Source organism: Erinaceus europaeus, chromosome 17, assembly GCF_950295315.1.
Source record: "Erinaceus europaeus chromosome 17, mEriEur2.1, whole genome shotgun sequence".
Classification (NCBI taxonomy): Eukaryota; Metazoa; Chordata; class Mammalia; order Eulipotyphla; family Erinaceidae; genus Erinaceus; species Erinaceus europaeus.
Genome location: NC_080178.1, coordinates 11,666,688 through 11,684,778, shown reverse-complemented (window position 1 = coordinate 11,684,778; position 18,091 = coordinate 11,666,688). Strand labels below are relative to the sequence as shown.

The 18,091-nt window shown below is 45.9% G+C and overlaps 1 protein-coding gene across 2 annotated transcripts; it reads left to right on the top strand.

Annotated features, from left to right (window-relative positions):
• Positions 1 to 524: 524 nt before the first annotated feature.
• Positions 525 to 17,885, top strand: HNRNPUL2 (heterogeneous nuclear ribonucleoprotein U like 2). Of its 2 annotated transcripts, XM_007526353.3 has the most exons (14): positions 532 to 1,369; positions 3,711 to 3,846; positions 4,147 to 4,223; positions 4,396 to 4,535; positions 4,942 to 5,032; positions 5,135 to 5,247; positions 5,598 to 5,861; positions 6,658 to 6,780; positions 7,147 to 7,275; positions 7,615 to 7,783; positions 13,441 to 13,641; positions 14,676 to 14,749; positions 15,001 to 15,108; positions 15,222 to 17,885. In XM_007526353.3, exons 1-14 carry the CDS (start codon positions 805 to 807, stop codon positions 15,300 to 15,302), a joined length of 2,271 nt encoding a protein of 756 aa, XP_007526415.1. In that variant the 5' UTR covers positions 532 to 804; the 3' UTR covers positions 15,303 to 17,885. The 2 variants fall into 2 exon arrangements, with proteins under 2 accessions (XP_060032339.1, XP_007526415.1); XM_060176356.1 differs by lacking the exons at positions 14,676 to 14,749; positions 15,222 to 17,885 and having other exon boundaries at positions 525 to 1,369; positions 15,001 to 15,071.
• Positions 17,886 to 18,091: the final 206 nt, after the last annotated feature.

Genomic DNA, 18,091 nt, shown 5'->3' with positions numbered 1-18,091 from the left:
ATGGCAGACAGCTATTCAAGTTGGCCAATCAGAGAGATGAAAGGCGAGGTCCGGGCGACCGTTGCTGGGTAAAAGTTGAGAGGTGGAGGCTGACTTGGGGGCCCCGGGATGGGATGTTTTCCTTGTTTTGTTTACCGAACGGATAAATCGCCAGAAGTCTTTCGTGTTGGACCACCTTCCGTCCTGGCTATTTTTTATTTCTCAAGGAACGAATATGCGCATGAAAACAAAGTAACAAGCAGGCCGAAAGACCCGGCCGGCAGAGAGTGACGACAGGGAGGGGCGGCGCCCAGCGGCTGCGCGGAGTGCCCGCCTGAAGCGCGGCGGGGCGGGCGCGCACACGCCAGGCGCTACGAGGCACTTGGGTCTAAGCCAGCCCTGAGCGTCAGTGCGGCTGCGCGGCGACAGCCCCGGCGGCGATTGGCCCAAAGACAGAAAAGGGGCGGGAAGTCGAGAGGGGAAGTCCGTCGTTCTTGGCGCCCGCCCGCCCGCCCGCCGGCCCGCGACGGGGGGAATCCAGGGAACTGGAGGCGTAGCGACTCCCGGCTGCGCTGCTTCGGGGCTCCGCGGGGCGAAAGGGGGGGAGGAGAGAGAGGAAGCAGCGAGGAGTGCTGCGTAGCCAAGGCGTCGCGCGGCCTGCGTGCGTGTGTGCGTGCTTGCGTGCGTGCGCTCGCTCGCTCGCTCGCGCGGGCTCAGTGGCGGCGCGTGAGACGGAGGCGGGCGGCGGTGGCGCCTGCGCGGTCGGGCTCGGTCGACGGTTCGCAGGGGAGGAGGCGGCGGGAGGCGGAGGAGGCGGCGGCGGCGATGGAGGTGAAGCGGCTGAAAGTGACCGAGCTGCGGTCGGAGCTGCAGCGGCGGGGCCTGGACTCGCGCGGCCTCAAGATGGATCTGGCGCAGCGGCTGCAGGAGGCGCTGGACGCCGAGATGCTCGAGGACGAGGCCGGCGGCGGGGCCGGAGCTGGGCCCGGCGGGGCCTGCAAGGCGGAGCCTCGGCCTGTGGCCGCGTCGGGCGGCGGCCCTGGCGGGGACGAGGAGGACGACGACGAGGAGGAGGAGGACGAGGAGGCGCTGCTTGAGGACGAGGACGAAGAGCCGCCACCTCCTGCCCAGGCCGCGCAGCCGCCGCCGGAGCCCCCGGAGGAGGCGGCAGCCATGGAGGCCGCGGCCGAGCCCGACGCTCCCGAGCAGCCGGCGGAGGAGAAGCCGGAGCCTGAGGAGGAGGAGGAGGCGGCGGCGGCCGAGGCAGGTGGGGTCAATGGTGGCGAGGAGCAGGGCCCCGGCAAAACGGAGGAGGAGGAGCCGGAGGAGCGGAGCGGCGACGAGACGCCGGGCTCTGAGGCGCCGGCTGACAAGGCCGCGGAGGAACAAGGTGAGGCGCCGCCGGGGCTCCGGGGTGGCGGGGGGCGCGTTTGCACGCTGCCGACTGGCGGGCTCGCCGCTTCTCTTCCCCCAAAGCTGCAGAGGGGCCCGAGGAGGGGTCGGCGATCGCGCCCACGGACAAACCACCAGACCGACCGACTGACTGACAGAGGCTTCGGCCTTTGGGTGACCCCGTAGATTACCGAGTGAGTGTGAGAGTGTGTGTGAGTGAGAGAGTGTGTGTGTGTGTGTGTGAGAGTGTGTGTGTGTGTGGGAGAGAGTGTGAGTGAGTGTGTGTGTGGGAGAGAGTGTGAGTGTGTGTGTGTGTGTGAGAGAGTGTGTGTGTGTGTGTGTGGGAGAGAGTGTGAGTGTGTGTGAGTGAGTGTGTGTGTGTGTGTGTGTGTGAGTGTGTGTGAGTGTGTGTGTGAGTGAGTGTGTGAGTGTGTGTGTGTGTGAGTGAGTGTGTGTGAGTGTGTGTGTGAGTGAGTGTGTGAGTGTGAGTGTGGGAGAGTGTGTGAGTGAGTGTGTGTGAGTGAGTGTGTGAGTGAGTGTGTGTGTGTGTGTGTGGAGGCGCGGCTGGTGGGGTGGAGGCGCGGCGTGAGAAATGCTAAGCAGTCCTCGCAGATCGCCCCGGCTGGCTCGCACCTTGCACCGAGCTTGAGCCACACTCACAGCCTGGCGGTCTAACCACCTTGCTCTCCCGCCTGGGCAGCCCGGGGACCAGACGGCTGGCTCGGTGGTGCGAGCGTGGGGAGTTTAATGGGTAACCAGAAGCGGGGGAAGTTAGGGGAGCCTGGCGCGGTCAGGAGGAGCGGGTTTGAGACTTGTCTGCCTGCCGCCCTAGGGTCGCTTTCTCCTGGCCGGTATGTTCCCGACTAAACTTTTCAGCTCCCGCCTGCACGGGGTTGGCCATTTCTGTAGACTCGCTGTAGGCTTAGCCCTCTCCTCTCCCCTCCCCTCCCCTCCCCTCCCCTCCCCTCCCCTCCCCTCCTCTCCTCTCCTCTCCTCTCCTCTTCCCCCTCTTCCATTGCAGACCCATGGCTTCTTGAATTGAAATGATTGAGGTGTCGGGGTCCCTTGAAGCACCTCGTGCAGAGGCAGTGTGTGTGGTCAGTCAGTCACCCCGGGGAGTCGTTTGACCTTTTCCCTCTTTGAAGTGATTGGATTGAGCTGGTCCGTAGTTATCAGCGTAGGGGGGAAATGAGAGCTGCTTCCCAGCCTTACTATGAAGTAGGCTGCCTTGGTTCCTTTCCTAAGACTTTTTTTTTCTTCTTCTTTCTTTTCTTTTCTTTTTCTTTAAGGCTGCTACTTAGTATCATGGTATAATTGGAACCCATTCTATGACAGTCACGTGCAGTGTGCTGATTGTTTGTTCTATGTCCTGGAACAAGAATCTCCTTACATAACCTTTGACTTCATGTGTATCATGAATAGCAGGTTTTTTTAAAGGGGGGGTAGGGTAAAGGATTACTTTTTAAGGCATAAGGGGGGGGGAAATCCAGATTTTATCTCCCTCTTGTAAGAAATGTTGCTAAATATATGACAACACTTTTCTGCCCCAAATTATGTGCAGTAAAGATGCAGTATTTATGGTTCTCTTGTGGCTTGTCATTGCAACTTTCAGTAAAAATCCATGATAAAAATACAGTTTTATCACAGACTGGAACCTTTTGCTGTGTGAGTAGAATAGGGAAAGCCATGTTTTTTTCTTTTAAGGTTTATTTATACGGGTAAATCACATGAGACAAAAATATGAGCATCCTGTAAATACAGTACTGAGGATGGAACTGGGAGCCTCAGGCCTGAAATTCCAGTGCTCTACTAGTTTGAAATTGTATTTATTATCTAACCTTAATTAGTCTGACAATGAAAAGTCAAACGTGACCTCTGAGTTTTTTTTTTCTTCTAAGAATTGGGGTTTTCTTTGTCACATTGATAGGAAATAATACTGTTTATCATTTACCAAAGCATTTGCACTGGCTTATGTGGTGCCTAGGGGTTGAAGCTGAGACCTTAGGTGTCTCAGGCATGAGTCTTTCACTTAACCATTTTGCTACTTTCTTCCCACTTCTCATAGTAGATAAGTTTATTAGGCAAAAAAAAAAAAATCAGTTTTTGTCTACTGCTTGATGCTAATCAGCACATACTTTCCTTTTTTTTTTTTTTTTTAAGTAAAATTCCAACCAATGACAGGAAGATGGTCCTGGGAAAGAAAATATTCTATGAGCACAGCTGGAAAAATACTATCCTACCTAGGCAAATACCCAGACTTCCCTTTAGTTTTTATTGCTTCTGAGCTTATTTATACTCCGGTATGAAAAATGTTGATTTTCTTTCCCTCCTTTTTGTAGGAGATGACCAAGATAGTGAAAAGTCAAAACCAGCCGGCTCCGATGGTGAGCGGCGGGGGGTAAAGAGACAGCGGGATGAGAAGGATGAACATGGCCGAGCTTACTATGAATTCCGTGAGGAGGCTTACCACAGCCGGTGAGGGAAACAGTCCCTTTCATTGAAGGGAGTGTCTGCTCTGATTTTGGTATACGTGATATTGATTGGAGAATCTGGAAAGAGGGTGGATTAAAAATGGAATAGGTTTTTATAGGCATAAGTTTTAGATACAATCTATCCTGAAAGCTCCTGTTGCCCATTTCCCAATTGTTGAAAAAAGCTGTCTGCTGGAATTTTATATTCCCTAGTTGCTTGAAAGGGACATGATATTATGCAGACAGACACCCCTCAAAGACAAACTTGGGTTACATTGTATTTGCTTTTCTCTCATACATATAGTTCAAAGTCTCCCCCGCCACCTGAGGAAGAAGCAAAGGATGAGGAGGAGGATCAAACGCTGGTGAACCTGGACACGTGTATGTATGAGGCAGATAGGTTGGGGTTTTCAAGGAATCAAAAAAAGTGAATCCCAAGATTAAAACTTCAAAGCCTGTAACTTTGAAGAGATTTCACACTTGGGAGACTTTGTATCCACTCTTGACAACTGAGTTCTGTTGGACACTGGAGTAAACCACTCTTTGTCAACAGATACCTCGGATCTCCATTTTCAAGTGAGCAAAGACCGATATGGAGGGCAGCCACTTTTCTCAGAGAAGTTCCCTACCCTTTGGTCTGGAGCAAGGAGTACTTACGGAGTGACAAAGGGGAAAGTCTGCTTCGAGGCCAAGGTAGTGTGTTCAGTTCTTTAAGACTGTTCATTCATTACATTATTCAGTGCTACTATGTCCTGTATTCCTGTCAATTTCTTAAACTAGTACAGGGAAAGGTTTAATAATAATAATAGTTTATTATATTAATGAAGAAATTGACCTTCGTGGCCTTGGTTTAAATTTATCAACATCACATGTTATTTCTGATGTTGACTTGCAATCTTTATCAGTTTGTATAAAAATTTCTTCTTAAGGATTTATGAGAAAGACCATACCACAATTCATCACTGGCAAATGTGGGTGCTGGCAGTTCAACTTGGGGCTTCACTCATTCAAATCCTGCACCCATCTTGTTTTTCTAACTCATACTTGACCTGGGTTGGCCAGAAGAGTATCTGAGAATTTACTTTTCTGACCTTACCAGGTAACCCAGAATCTCCCAATGAAAGAAGGCTGCACAGAAGTTTCTCTCCTTCGAGTTGGATGGTCTGTTGATTTTTCCCGCCCACAACTTGGTAAAAAAAATTTTTTTTTTCTTTTCAACTTTTGTCACTGGCATTTGTTTTACTAGTTTATGTAAAGTTTGGGTGTGGATAGCTGATTTTTGACTGTTCTAGGTGAAGATGAATTCTCTTATGGTTTCGATGGACGAGGCCTCAAGGCAGAGAATGGACAGTTTGAAGAATTTGGCCAGACTTTTGGGGAGAATGATGTCATTGGCTGCTTTGCTGTAAGTCATCCTGGAAGTTGTAGACTGTACAAAGTAGTAGGGATTAGGAGTTTCTTTTACTTCTTGCCAGCTGCTATCTTGTATGAATTTGACATAATAATTGCTTGCTTACCTGCCTTGCACAACAGTCTTGAGTAAAAAAAAAAATGATAAAATTGTGAAATTTAACCAACCTCCAATCTTGAGCCCATGGATTCTTTTGTCACTGTAGAATTTTTTTTTTTTTAACCAGAGCACTGCTCATCTCTGGTTTATGGCGGTGTAGGGGATTGAACCTGGGAGTTGAGAGCCTCAGGCATGAAAGTTTCTTTACATAATCATCATGCTATACCCCCACCCTGTCATTTTAGAATTTCAAGTCTGAAGAAGTTGAGCTTTCCTTCTCCAAGAATGGTGAAGACCTAGGTGTTGCATTCCGGATCAGCAAAGAATCCCTGGGAGATCGGGCCCTTCTACCCCATGTCCTCTGCAAAAATTGTGTTGTAGAATTAAACTTTGGTCAAAAGGAGGAGCCCTTCTTTCCACCACCAGAAGAGTTTGTGTTCATCCATGCCGTTCCTGTCGAAGAGCGTGTGCGCACTGCAGTCCCTCCCAAGACCATAGAGGAGTGTGAGGTATGCTGATGTACAAAAAATGAGTGCTTGAGCCTTTGGGGATGGTGGATAAGTCATTTCCTCAAAGCTTTACACCACAGTGCCTTTGATTATTAACCTCAGGGTCTTGTGTATACAAGTACTGCTGTCTGCTTCCTAAGTTATATCCCCAGCAACTTAAATTAGACTTTGTGATCGTAACACTTACCTTTATTTGTATGTAAAGTTTTTTTTTTTTTTTTTTTTTTATTCATGAGAAAGATAGGAAGAGAGAGAGAACCAGATATCACTCTGGTATATGTGCTGCCAGGGATTGAATTCAGGACCTCATGCTTGAGAATCCAGTGCTTTATTCATTGTTCCACCTCCTGGACCACAGTAAAGTTTATTTTTTTATTTTTTTTTTTTTAAATATTTATTTTATTTATTTATTCCCTTTTGTTGCCCTTGTTGTTTTTTTATTGTTGTAGTTATTATTGTTGTCGTTGGATAGGACAGAGAGAAATGGAGAGAGGAGGGGAAGACAGAGAGGAGGGGAGAAAGATAGACACCTGCAGACCTGCTTCACCGCCTGTGAAGCGACGCCCCTGCAGGTGGGGAGCCGGGATTCGAACTGGGAATTTTATGCCCGTCCTTGCGCTTTGCGCCACCTGCGCTTAACCCGCTGCGCTACAGCCCGACTCCCCCACAGTAAAGTTTATTAAAATGAAGTTACAGAACAGTAAAGTAACAGAAATATGGTTAGGCAAGGTCTGAGTTAAGTGGGGGCAGCCCTTAGCCTATTTTTCAAAGCATTCCTGTTTCTGTTTACTTGCAGGTGATTCTAATGGTGGGACTGCCTGGATCTGGAAAGACACAGTGGGCACTAAAATTTGCAAAAGAAAACCCTGAGAAAAGATACAATGTCCTGGGAGCTGAGACAGTCCTCAATCAAATGAGGGTGAGTTGCTGGGGGTTGTTAGATCTTATCTCTGTTCTAGTGATATCAAGAGGCCTAACATTTTCCACTGGAGTCAGTTGTTCAAGTGTCTGGTACAGTGGTTTCATGTATTTACATGGCATTGATCCTTTTCTGTATTTACAATAGATGTATTTCTTTTGCTGTGTTGTCAAAATTCTGAAAACAAACAAAAAATCTGGAATGTGTTCAGATTGAGATGGGAAGAAATGAGTTGTACAAGGTTCCGAATAGTGGAGATGAAGTGGTAGCTTTGATGGCATTTAAAAAGGTGGTACTTTTCAGTGATGCTTAGACTTTGACTTGTTGCACAACTTCTTGTATTTCTTTTCCTCTTCAACTCATCAGATGAAGGGGCTGGAGGAGCCAGAGATGGATCCCAAAAGCCGAGACCTTTTAGTTCAGCAAGCCTCCCAGTGCCTTAGTAAGCTAGTCCAGATTGCTTCTCGGACAAAGAGGAACTTCATTCTTGATCAAGTAGGTATTGTTCAACATATAAAAGAAATTAATATTTACAATTCCCGAGGATAAAGCATTGCTACCCTTTTAATCTCATATGTTGGTTACAGTCAAAGTGGTCTATACATGTAGAGACTGAATTAGAAAAGCGTTAGTTTACCTAATTATGATTGGCTGCTTATGTGTTGTGGTTGTAATGTTTTGAATTTAGAGATGCCTCTTACTAGGGTTTTTACCAGAGGGTATTTGAATCCACAATATAAAACACAGAGGCATTGGAAAAAATACTAGAGCCTATTCAAACCTTGGCTCAGTTACTAACTAGGTTTTAAAATGTCTTATTTCTCTTGTTCCAAGTGTAATGTATACAACTCTGGCCAACGACGGAAGTTATTGCTGTTCAAGACTTTCTCAAGGAAAGTTGTGGTAGTTGTTCCAAATGAGGAAGACTGGAAGAAGAGACTGGAGTTGAGGAAGGAAGTGGAGGGAGATGATGTGCCTGAGTCTATAATGCTGGAGATGAAAGGTGGGCTAAAACTACACAAATTGAGATCCTGTCATTGTGTCTTAGAACTGGAGTGCTTATCTAAATCTACAGAGCAAATGAATGGATATAAACAGAATGAATGGGTAGGAGTAGTGAGTGATTGACCATAGGTAATTAAGTCACTGAGTCCATTAATAACTGAGTAGATACAGATGTCTGTTGTTTGTCTAGTACTATACTGTTGAAATAAAACTGAATTTTTTTTTAGAGATTTATTATTTTAATTTTCCCCCTTTTCTTGCCCCTGTGTTTATCATCGTTGTTATTATTGTTGCTGTCATTGTTGGATAGGACAGAAAGAAAGCGAGAGAGGAGGGGATGACAGGGAGAGAAAGATAGACACCTGCAGACCTGCCTCACTGCCTGTGAAGCAAACCCCCTGCAGGTGGGGAGCCGAGGGCTCAAACCAGGGTCCTGATGCTGGTCCATGCTCTTTCTGCCATGTGCACTCAATCCGCTGTGCCACCACCCACCCAGCTCCCAAAACAATTCTAGGAAGGGTTTTGCTATTCTTTATTCTAGAGGAGGGGAATAGCAATGATTAAAATAAAACTAGTGGTTAAGCACAGGTGGCGCAAAGCACAAGGATCGCCATAAGGATCCCAGTTCCAACGCCGGCTCCCCACCTGCAGGGGAGTTGCTTCACATGCGGTGAAGCAGGTCTGCAGGTGTCTGTCTTTCTCTCCTCTCTGTCTTCCCCTCCTCTCTCCATTTCTCTCTGTCCTATCCAACAACGACTACAACAACAAAACAACAAGGGCAACAAAAGAGAATAAATAAATAAAATAAAATAAACCTTTAAAATAAAACTAGTAGCTGAGGGCCAGGTGGTAGCGCACCTAGTTGAGCGCACATGTAACAGTGTGCAAGGACCCAGGTTCGAGCTCCTGGTCCCCACCTATAGGGGGAAAGCTTTGTGAGTGGTGAAGCAGAGCTGCAGGTGTCTCTCTGTTTCTCTCTCCCTATTTCCTCTTCCCCTCTCAATTTCTGACTGTCCCTATCCAACAAAGATAATTTAAAACATTTTTTTAAATATTTATTTTGTTGCTCTTGTTGTTTTATTGTTGTAGTGATTGTTGTTATTGATGTCATTGTTGTTGGATAGGACAGAGAGAAATGGAGAGGGAGAGACAGAGGGGGAGAAAGATAAACACCTGCAGACCTGCTTCACCGCTTGTGAAGCGACTCCCCTGCAGGTGGGGAGCCTGGGGCTTGAACCAGGATCTTTACACCAGTCCTTGCGCTTTGCGCCATGCGCTCTTAACCCGCTGCACTACCGCCCGACTCCCCCAACAAAGTAATTTAAAAAAAAAAAAAATTTAGGGAGTCGGGCGGTAGCACAGCGGGTTAAGCACATGTGGTGCAAAGCGCAAGGACCGGCGTAAAGATCCCGGTTCGAGCCCCCGGCTCCCCACCTGCAGGGGAGTCTCTTCACATGCGGTGAAGCAGTTCTGCAGGTGTCTGTCTTTTTCTCCCCCCTCTGTCTTCCCCTTCTCCCTCCATTTCTCTCTGTCCTATCCAACAAGGGCAACAAAAGGGAATAAATAAATAAAAATAAAATCTTAAAAAAAAATTTTAAATAGTGGTCAGAGTGAATAATCTCATCAATGTATCTTTTTTTTTTTTTTAAAGACATTCATTAGACTTAGGTGATCTGGGTTGGTTTGTCTTTGGTTGTGTGTCCTAAATGTTTAATGCAACCTAATATAGCAAGGTCTCAGAAAGTTACACTTAGATTGATTCTACTTCCTGCTATTCTGTTCAGAATAGGATTTCTCCCCCTTGCTGCTCTCTGTTCCTGGCATTACACCTGCACTACCAGTTAGGGCTCTAGATTCAAATAATGCCCAAGCATGGGAGCTAGTTAGAAACAAGTTCACTCCAAGTTCACTCAGAATCAAATATGCTCATCCATAACTCATATTCAGGCATTCAGAAGAATTTGGTTTACTTTTTTTTTTTAATAATATTTTATTTTATTTGATAACCAGAAATTGAGAAGAGGGAGAAAGAGATAGCTGCATCACTGCTTCAACACTTGTGAAGCTTTCCCACTGCAGGTGAGGAATGAAGGCTTGAACCCAGGTCCTTGCACATTGTAACATGTGCACTTGACCAGATGCTCCACCACCTGGCCCCAGTTTAGTTTTATAAACCTGAGGGCTAAATGAATTCATCTAAGAATTGAGAGCCTTCTGAGAAGGACTGCTTACGTGGATGTATGGAGTGTATACATATATGTATGAATGAAACTATATCCCAGAAATCAGTCGCTTCTAACTTTTCTTAAATTTATTTTCCATTTTGTTGCCCTTGTTGTCTTAGTCTCTTCTAATTTTATTTAATGTGGTTGATAGGGGAAAATTGAGGAGGAAGACAGTATGGGTGCATGACTTGAACCAGGGTCTTTGTACATAGTACAAATAAAACCTTCCCTTAATAGGACGCGCCATTGCCTTGCCACCTGAAATCATATCATTTATAAGCCAATGTTAAGTTATTAGTAATAAGATAAATGTTGGGAGTCGGGCGGTAGTGCAGTGGGTTAAGCACAGGTGGCGCAAAGTACAAGAACCGGTGTAAGGTTCCTGATTCGAGCCCCTGGTTCCCCACCTTGCAGGGGAATCGCTTCAAAGACGGTGAAGCGGGTCTGCAGGTGTCTATCTTTCTCTCCCCTCTCTATCTTCCCCTCCTCTCTCCATTTCTCTCTGTCCTATCCAACAACGACATCAATAACTACAACAATAAAACAACAAGGGCAACAAAAGGGAATAAATAAAATATTTTTTAAAAATAAGATAAATGTTTAGAAGTTTATTATTATTATTATTTAATATTATCTGTTTCCTTTTGTTGCCCTTGTTGTCTTATTATTGTAGTTATGATTGATGTCGGTGTTGGTGGATAGAACAGAGAAATGGAGAGAGGAGGGGAAGATAGACACCTGCAGACCTGCTTCACCACTTGTGAAGCAATTCCCCTGCAAGTAGGAGCCGGGGAGAGAGATGAGAGAGGAAGGACACACCAGACATCACTCTGGTACATATGCTGTGCTGTCAGGGATTGAATTTGGTACTTCATGCTTGAGAGTCCAGTGCTTTATCCACTGGACTACTTTATTTTTTTTACCAGAGCACTTACTGCTCATGGTGTTGGGGGATTGAACCTGGGATCTCAGAGCCTCAGGCATGAGAGTTTTTGCATAGCCATTATGCTGTCTTCCCCACACCTAAAGAGAGCACCCATCAAACTGAGTTCTCTTGGGACTAAGCTGCTGAGTTTGATAGCTAATGTGGCTTCTGTCCTGTACAGTGCCCATCCTGAACAGAACGGAATGTGCTCCTTTCCTGTTCTTAGATGAATCAAAGACTGTCTTGGATTGCTTTTTACTATTACTATTACTTCTTTAATTTTTTTTTTTTGCCAGAGCATTCCTCAGCTCTGGTTTATGGTGGTCCAAGGGATTGAACCTGGGACTTCAGTGCCTCAGGCATGAGAGTCTCTTTGCATAACCATTATGCTATCTACCTCCCCCTTTGCCTTTTTAAAAGAATGTATTAATGTGGTCCAGGAGGTGGCGCAGTGGATAAAGCATTGGATTGGGAGTTGGGCAATAGCACAGTGGGTTAAGTGCACATGGCATGAAGCACAAGGATCCCGGTTCAAGCCCCTGGCTCCCCACCTGTAGGGGAGTCGCTTCACAAGCAGTGAAGCAGGTCTGCACATGTCTTTCTCTCCCCCTCTGTCTTCCCCTCCTCTCTCCATTTCTCTTTGTTCTATCCAACAATGACATCAATAACAATAACTACAACAATAAGACAAAGGGACAATAAATAATTTTTTTTTTAAAAAAGCATTGGCTTTTTAAATTTTTTATTTATTCCCTTTTGTTGCCCTGTGGTTTGATTATTGTTGTTATTGATGTCATCGTTGTTGGAGAGGACAGAAATGGAGAGGAGGGAAAGGCAGGGTAAGAGAAAGATACACACCTGCAGATGAGCTTCACTGCCTGTGAAGCGACTCCCCTGCAGGTGGGGGACCAGGGGCTGACACCAGGATCCTTAAGCTGGTACTTGTGCTTCACGCCACCTGCACTTAACCCATTGTGCTACATCCCAGACTCCCAAAAGCATTGGATTCTTTTTTTTTTTTTTTAATCTTTATTTATTTATTGGATAGAGACTATCAGAAATTGAGTGGAATGGAGAGACAGAGAGGAAAAAAGACAGAAAGACACCTGCAACCCTAATTTACCACTTGAAAAGCTTTACCCCTGCAGGTAGAGGTCAGGGGCTCTAACCTGGGTTCTTATGCATTGCAAAATGTGCGCTCAACCAGGTGCGCCACCAACTGGCCCCAAGCATTGACTTCTTAACCATGAGGTCCCGAGTTCAATCCCTGGCAGCACATGTACCAGAGAGATGTCTGGTTCTTTCTCTCCTATCTCTCTCGGGAATAAATCAATAAATCCCTAAAAAAAAAGAAAGAAAGAAAAGAAAAAGGAATGTATTAATAATGAGAGAGGGAGAGAGAACCTGAGCATATTTAATATCAAAGATGGAACTTAGGACCTCAGGCTTGAGAGTTTATACACTGGGCCACCTCTAGGGTCACTAAAAGTATCTTAGCCTCTTATCTAGCCAACACCAAGACTTTCTCAGTTACTTTTAGCCTCTGCCTCCTGCTTTTGTTCTGATAAGAAACGTTAGTTTAGTTCACGCCTAAGTTATTATGATCACTTGAGAATTTGTAAATCTACTTGCAACTGTTAAAATATTGGTAAATACTTTTAACCATGCGAGGGGATAGCTCAACTGGCAAAGCACTTAACTGTAAGCACCCAATTTTGAGTCTCCTTCACATGGGAGCACCATGTAATGAGGAGGCTTTACAAACAAGAGAAGTAGTTTTATAGTGTCTGTGCATGTCTTTCTATTTTGGGGGGTGGGGAGGAATCCAGCAGTTGTGGAATCCTACAGGCACCAAACCCCAGAGAAGCTCTAACAGCAAAAATTTAATTAAATGTGAATGGATACGAACCTATCACATTTTTGTGCCTTAGTCTGTCATGCCGGAGGCTCTCAGTTCCCAGGTTCAGTTCCTGAACTGCCATAAGCCAGAGCTGAGCACTGATATAGTAGAGAAAGTTGGAGGCAGGCAGTAGCACATCTGGTTAAGCACACAGTACCATGTCCAAGGACCAAGGTTTGAGCCACTGCTCCCTACCTTCCAGGGGGAAGCAAGTTTCATTAATGATGAATCAAGTACTATAGGTGTCTCTGTCTCTCTCCTCTCAAGTTCTCTCTGTTCTATCCAAGAGAGAGAAACAAAGGAGGTTGGGGGGAGATGACGATGACTTCCAGGAGCAGTGGATTAGTCATGCAGGCACTAAGCCCCAGCAGTAACTTTTGGTGGCAAAAAAAAGTACAGTAGAGATCCCCTTCCCCCCATGAGATAGAGATCAAAGCAGTACTCTAGCATGTGGGGTGCCAAGCATCAAACTCAGAACCTCATGTTTGCAAGTTGGAGATCTGACAGCCACTTCACCCTGCAGACTGCCATAGTAGTTTTCACAGTAAGCTTTTAGCCATCTGTCCTCTCTTCAGGGCCCACAAGTTTCTCCCTTATTTTCATAGCCAATTTCTCTCTACCGGAAAAATGCGACTATATGGATGAGGTGACATATGGGGAGCTGGAGAAGGAGGAAGCTCAGCCCATCGTCACAAAGTACAAGGAAGAGGCCAGGAAGTTGCTGCCACCCTCCGAGAAGCGGACAAACCGTCGAAACAATCGAAATAAGCGCAACCGGCAGAACCGAAGCCGAGGCCAAGGCTATGGTGAGTCCTGGGGACCTGCCATCCCCAGCCTTAAGCCTGTTCTTTGTGCAGAGTGTAGCAGGCTCCACAGGAAAGGCCAAGGAAACTAAGTCACTGACAGCAAATAAGGAAGTACCTTCTTCAGAAACTTTTTTCTTTGTCTTCTATTATTACCCCTATCTTATGCTTTTTTTTTCATGATTCCTCAACAAAAAAAAAAATGTTTCTTTGAAGAATGATGCTTGAACCTTGCCCTCTGCCTAGTTTTCCTTTTTTTTACACATTGGTTTCCCCCACTTCACTGTTGCAGTATATCTGAAGAGTTTGTGGTAAAATCAGATTCAGTTTGTTTCCTTGCTGCTTTGTCATTGGATCAATCCAACTGTAAAAACCAGACAGTGAATGCATTATTTAGTGATTTGGGAGGTTACAAAGTAAGTTGGAGCCTGTTAATGTAATGGATTTCCCTCCTAAATGTCTAATGGCTTTCCCTCCTGAATGTCTGTTTTGTTCATTAATCCCTCAGTGTGCATTCACTGGTCTTTTAAGAGTGTATGTGAAATTAGTTTTTAAAAAGTATATAGTGTATGTCATACTTTTTAGTGCCTGCTATGCACTATGTGCTGAGAATGGTAATAGTTCCTGCTGTGAAGAAGTTGATGATTTAGCTTTGTTTCATTTTGTATAAAATGATGGGTCTGGCTTATGGCACCTGAGGTCCTTTCCAAAGGACTGAAAGTCTCATTCTGTGAACAGTTTTTACTGTATTGTTTCTAGATTTGCCATGTATTCTTTTACCATCGTAAAGGTTTTACAGGAATGGGGGAGGGGGTGTCAAAAGGAAGTGACTTGGTTTTCTTGTGTCTATTCCTCTGCCCTCCCCTCAGACTTTTAAAAGATCCTAACTAGTACTTTAACACTGTGCGAGCCTGTCAGAAGCAGGCTTCCCATTTTTCCCCAGAATTGCCTTTGGCTCCAAGTTTTTGATTTCCACTCAGATGTGGAGCCAGGACCCCTTGCCAGCTGTCTTAGCGCGCTCTCCATTTCTCTTCCAGTGGGCGGGCAGCGCCGAGGCTACGACAACAGAGCCTATGGGCAGCAGTACTGGGGGCAGCCTGGAAACAGAGGGGTGAGTGCAGCGCTTCTGCTCCTCCCTCTGGACCCTGATAGCCATTCCTATTGGCTTGGGGGAGCAGAGTGGTTTGGGCTGTTTCCTCAGGGCTTAGGGTTTTGCCCATTTAACATGTTCCTTCATATAAACTTCTCCTGGGAAGATTACACCTACTTCTAATATCAAGCTAAAAACATGTCTCATTTATGAGGGAGGGTAGCAGTGGATCATGATACTGAAAACCCATAATCTTTACTCTTCTTCCTCAGGGTTACCGTAATTTCTACGATCGATACAGGGGAGAATATGATCGATTCTACAGGGGAGATTATGAGTACAACAGATACCGAGATTATTACAGACAGTACAATCGGGATGTAAGTATTTCCTGGGGAAGCGGGGGAAGGAGGCAGGAGCAGAGGAGTCTGTGTGTCATGCGTTTGTCTTCAGCTAGCTGTGCCTCAGTGATGGGGTTTCCCCTCTTTTCTAGTGGCAGAATTACTACTACCACCACCCCCAGGACAGAGATCGGTACTACAGGAACTACTACGGTTACCAAGGGTATCGGTGAAGCCCCTGCCATTGTCGCCTATCAGCCATGAAGCTGAATCTCTGGGGGTGCCAAGCACCCCTCAAAACACAACCAAGGAAAACAGGGGCTGTCGGGGTGGGGCTGAGCTGCCGGGGAGGGGCGGTGGGGGGGGAGGGTGCGCAAGCAGGGGAGGGAGGGGGGAGGTGAAAACCAACAACAAAACTGTACATTTTTTTAAAAGTTTGTTGAAAAGAATATTGTCTTATTCTATAAAACATTTCAAACCTAGTTAGATATTTGTAATCAAAAACATTTGCGCAGAAAGCAGCACTTAGGGCTGCCTGTCCTGTACCCTGCAGTCGGATAGGAAAGAACTGAAGGAAGATGTCACCCTTCTGACATTTCTAAGGCAGCTGGACTGACAGCTAAGTAAGGGAGAGTGAGGTGTGGAGGGTGGGGAAGCATGAGAGCATTCTCCAGAGCAGGCAGGAGTGGGGACAGAGGGAGAACTTGTGACGGGGGCAGTGAAAATAAACAATTGGATCTTATCAATCAGTTGCACCAACTAACCGTTTGTATTTTCTTTACCAACCTTTCCCTCTTGGGATATCTGGTCTGGTTTGGTGGGCTGGGAGGCCAAAGTGTCCCTATCTGTTTCTGCTTCTGTGCCTTTTTTATTTCGCTGAGGCACGGAATCTAGGCATTGGGTGGTTGGTTCTGTTACTTAGGGTTCCCAGGCCAAGGAGGCATGGGGACTATTCTGACTGCAGAGCAGAATAGCTTGCACCCTCTAATTCCCATAAAAACTGGGGCAGAGGAACGAATGAGATAGCAGCCCTCGGCCTGAAGATTGTAATTTGCCAGTCTCCACTCTGTCTTCCAAGATTGATGGATGGGAAGTCTCTAGTATCATCTCTGTTAAGAGTTTCTGTCCTCTTCTAACATGAGAGAAGGGACGATTCTCAGGGTTTCAGCTCACACAGAACTCTTCAGTGCAGCAGGATATGTATATAGGTGAATCCTGTGGTGTGGGCTACCAGGCCCAGGTGCTGAGAAAAGCAACTATTTTATACAGTATGGAGGGCAAGTCCCCTGCTGGTTTTTTTGATACACAGGTAGGGAACGACTAGAAAAGGGGGGGGGGGGGGAGGCAGCTCAGTGGGGCTGCTGAAACTTGGGAAGAGCGTGAATGTGAGTGTGTATAATGCGTGCATGAAAGGGATCACCCCCTTCTTAAGACAGGATTGCTCCTGGGGTGCTTTCCCTGTCTGTCCCCAGAGAGGCCTCTAGCCAAGAGACTTCAGTTGGGATTTTTTTTTTTTTTGTCTGTAATTTTACCAACACCCTCCCAGTTCTTGACAAGCAGCTTCCAGTTGCTGGGCTCAAGATTATGGGTGGGCTATGGGAATGCTCTTTGAATATTTAGCTTCAGTTTTAATCCATGTTACTGCTCAGCATTTTGTCAGCCAAGAGCTTACTCAGCCAACACCACATGTTGCAGCACTTCCTGGCAAGGGAAAATACTAGGTTGTGCTAGATGATGCTTCACTTCCATGTCCTCACTGGGGCAATCCTCTGTTACAGTTTTGTGCTGAGATTCCCTCTCCCATGCCACCCTTCTCTCGGTGCAGACCCTCATTCTAGCCTTCTAGTTGCCCCTGTCTGTGACACTCTTCTGCTCCACATGACCTCTGATCCCAAGGCAGGAATGAGGGAGACTAGGTAGGAGATAGGTTTGCTTGCTAGTAATGATGTCCTTTCTCTTGGCGCCTACTCTCCTGTGGTGCCGTAAAAAGCGATTTTTGTGGCAGTGGGTGAAGTGATTGCATGAATTTTTCTGTAACCCACTGTTAAGGGAGTTAGACAGCTATGCTCAGAGTATCAGGGCAAGATTTAGAATAAAAAAAAAAAGCCCAAAGAAATCCCCTTAGGACAAGATTGTGTTAAAGAAAGTTGACTCTAGGCAGAAGCTTCCACCCCTTTGAGATACCTAGTTCTCCAGGAGTAGCATACAATCCTCAGGTGTGTTTTGAGGATGCTAAAGCTCTCAGACTCAGGGGGACAAGAAAAGTTCAAGCCACTCTGGGGCTTCTGACCAGGAGGAAGGGCTAGGGAAGGATTATGCTGTTAATTTTTGACAATAAAAAGCAACCTTAAAAAAAATTTTTTTTTTTGGTGGGTAGAGTGCAACTGCCATGTTGTTGTTGGTTTAGCCTGAGATCACATGCGACAACAGTAGATGATACCTGGGTTTTGTTTCTGTCTCTTTTGTTATGAAAAAATGATGTTAAAGGGGGAAAATGTGGATTAACAGGAGAGATCCTTAGCCTTGTTTTTCTTAGAAGACTTGTGTTAGTGTTTTATCAGACATCTGTTGTAGTTGTCTTAGATGGAAAAGCTTGTGAGAAAACACCACATGGAGCCTGTAAATGTTTTTTGCACAACCTGTAAAGCATTCTTGGAAGTGGCCAGTAAAAAAGGGTTTTACCATTTAAAAAAAAATGTAACTGTGTCATTGTTTACATCTGTAACTTTTTTCTCCCCTGTTCTCATTACAACATTCTGGCAAAAATGTAGGCACAGTAGCTTCCAGTTTTAGAATAAACAACCATTTGGATTGAATTCACCCTATCTCCTGTGGCTGCACTGACCGGTGGAGTGTGTCCTCTTGGATTTTAATGCTGCTTCCTGTTACACAAGGTCCAAGCAAGGATGGCTTTCCTTTTGCTTGGCTGTTACTCCTTTCCTGTTTTACCATGCCTTCTCTTGGGAGCCAGCCATACCTTCTAGTCAGGGGTTGTTGGCTCTTTTTTATGACCCCTTATGCT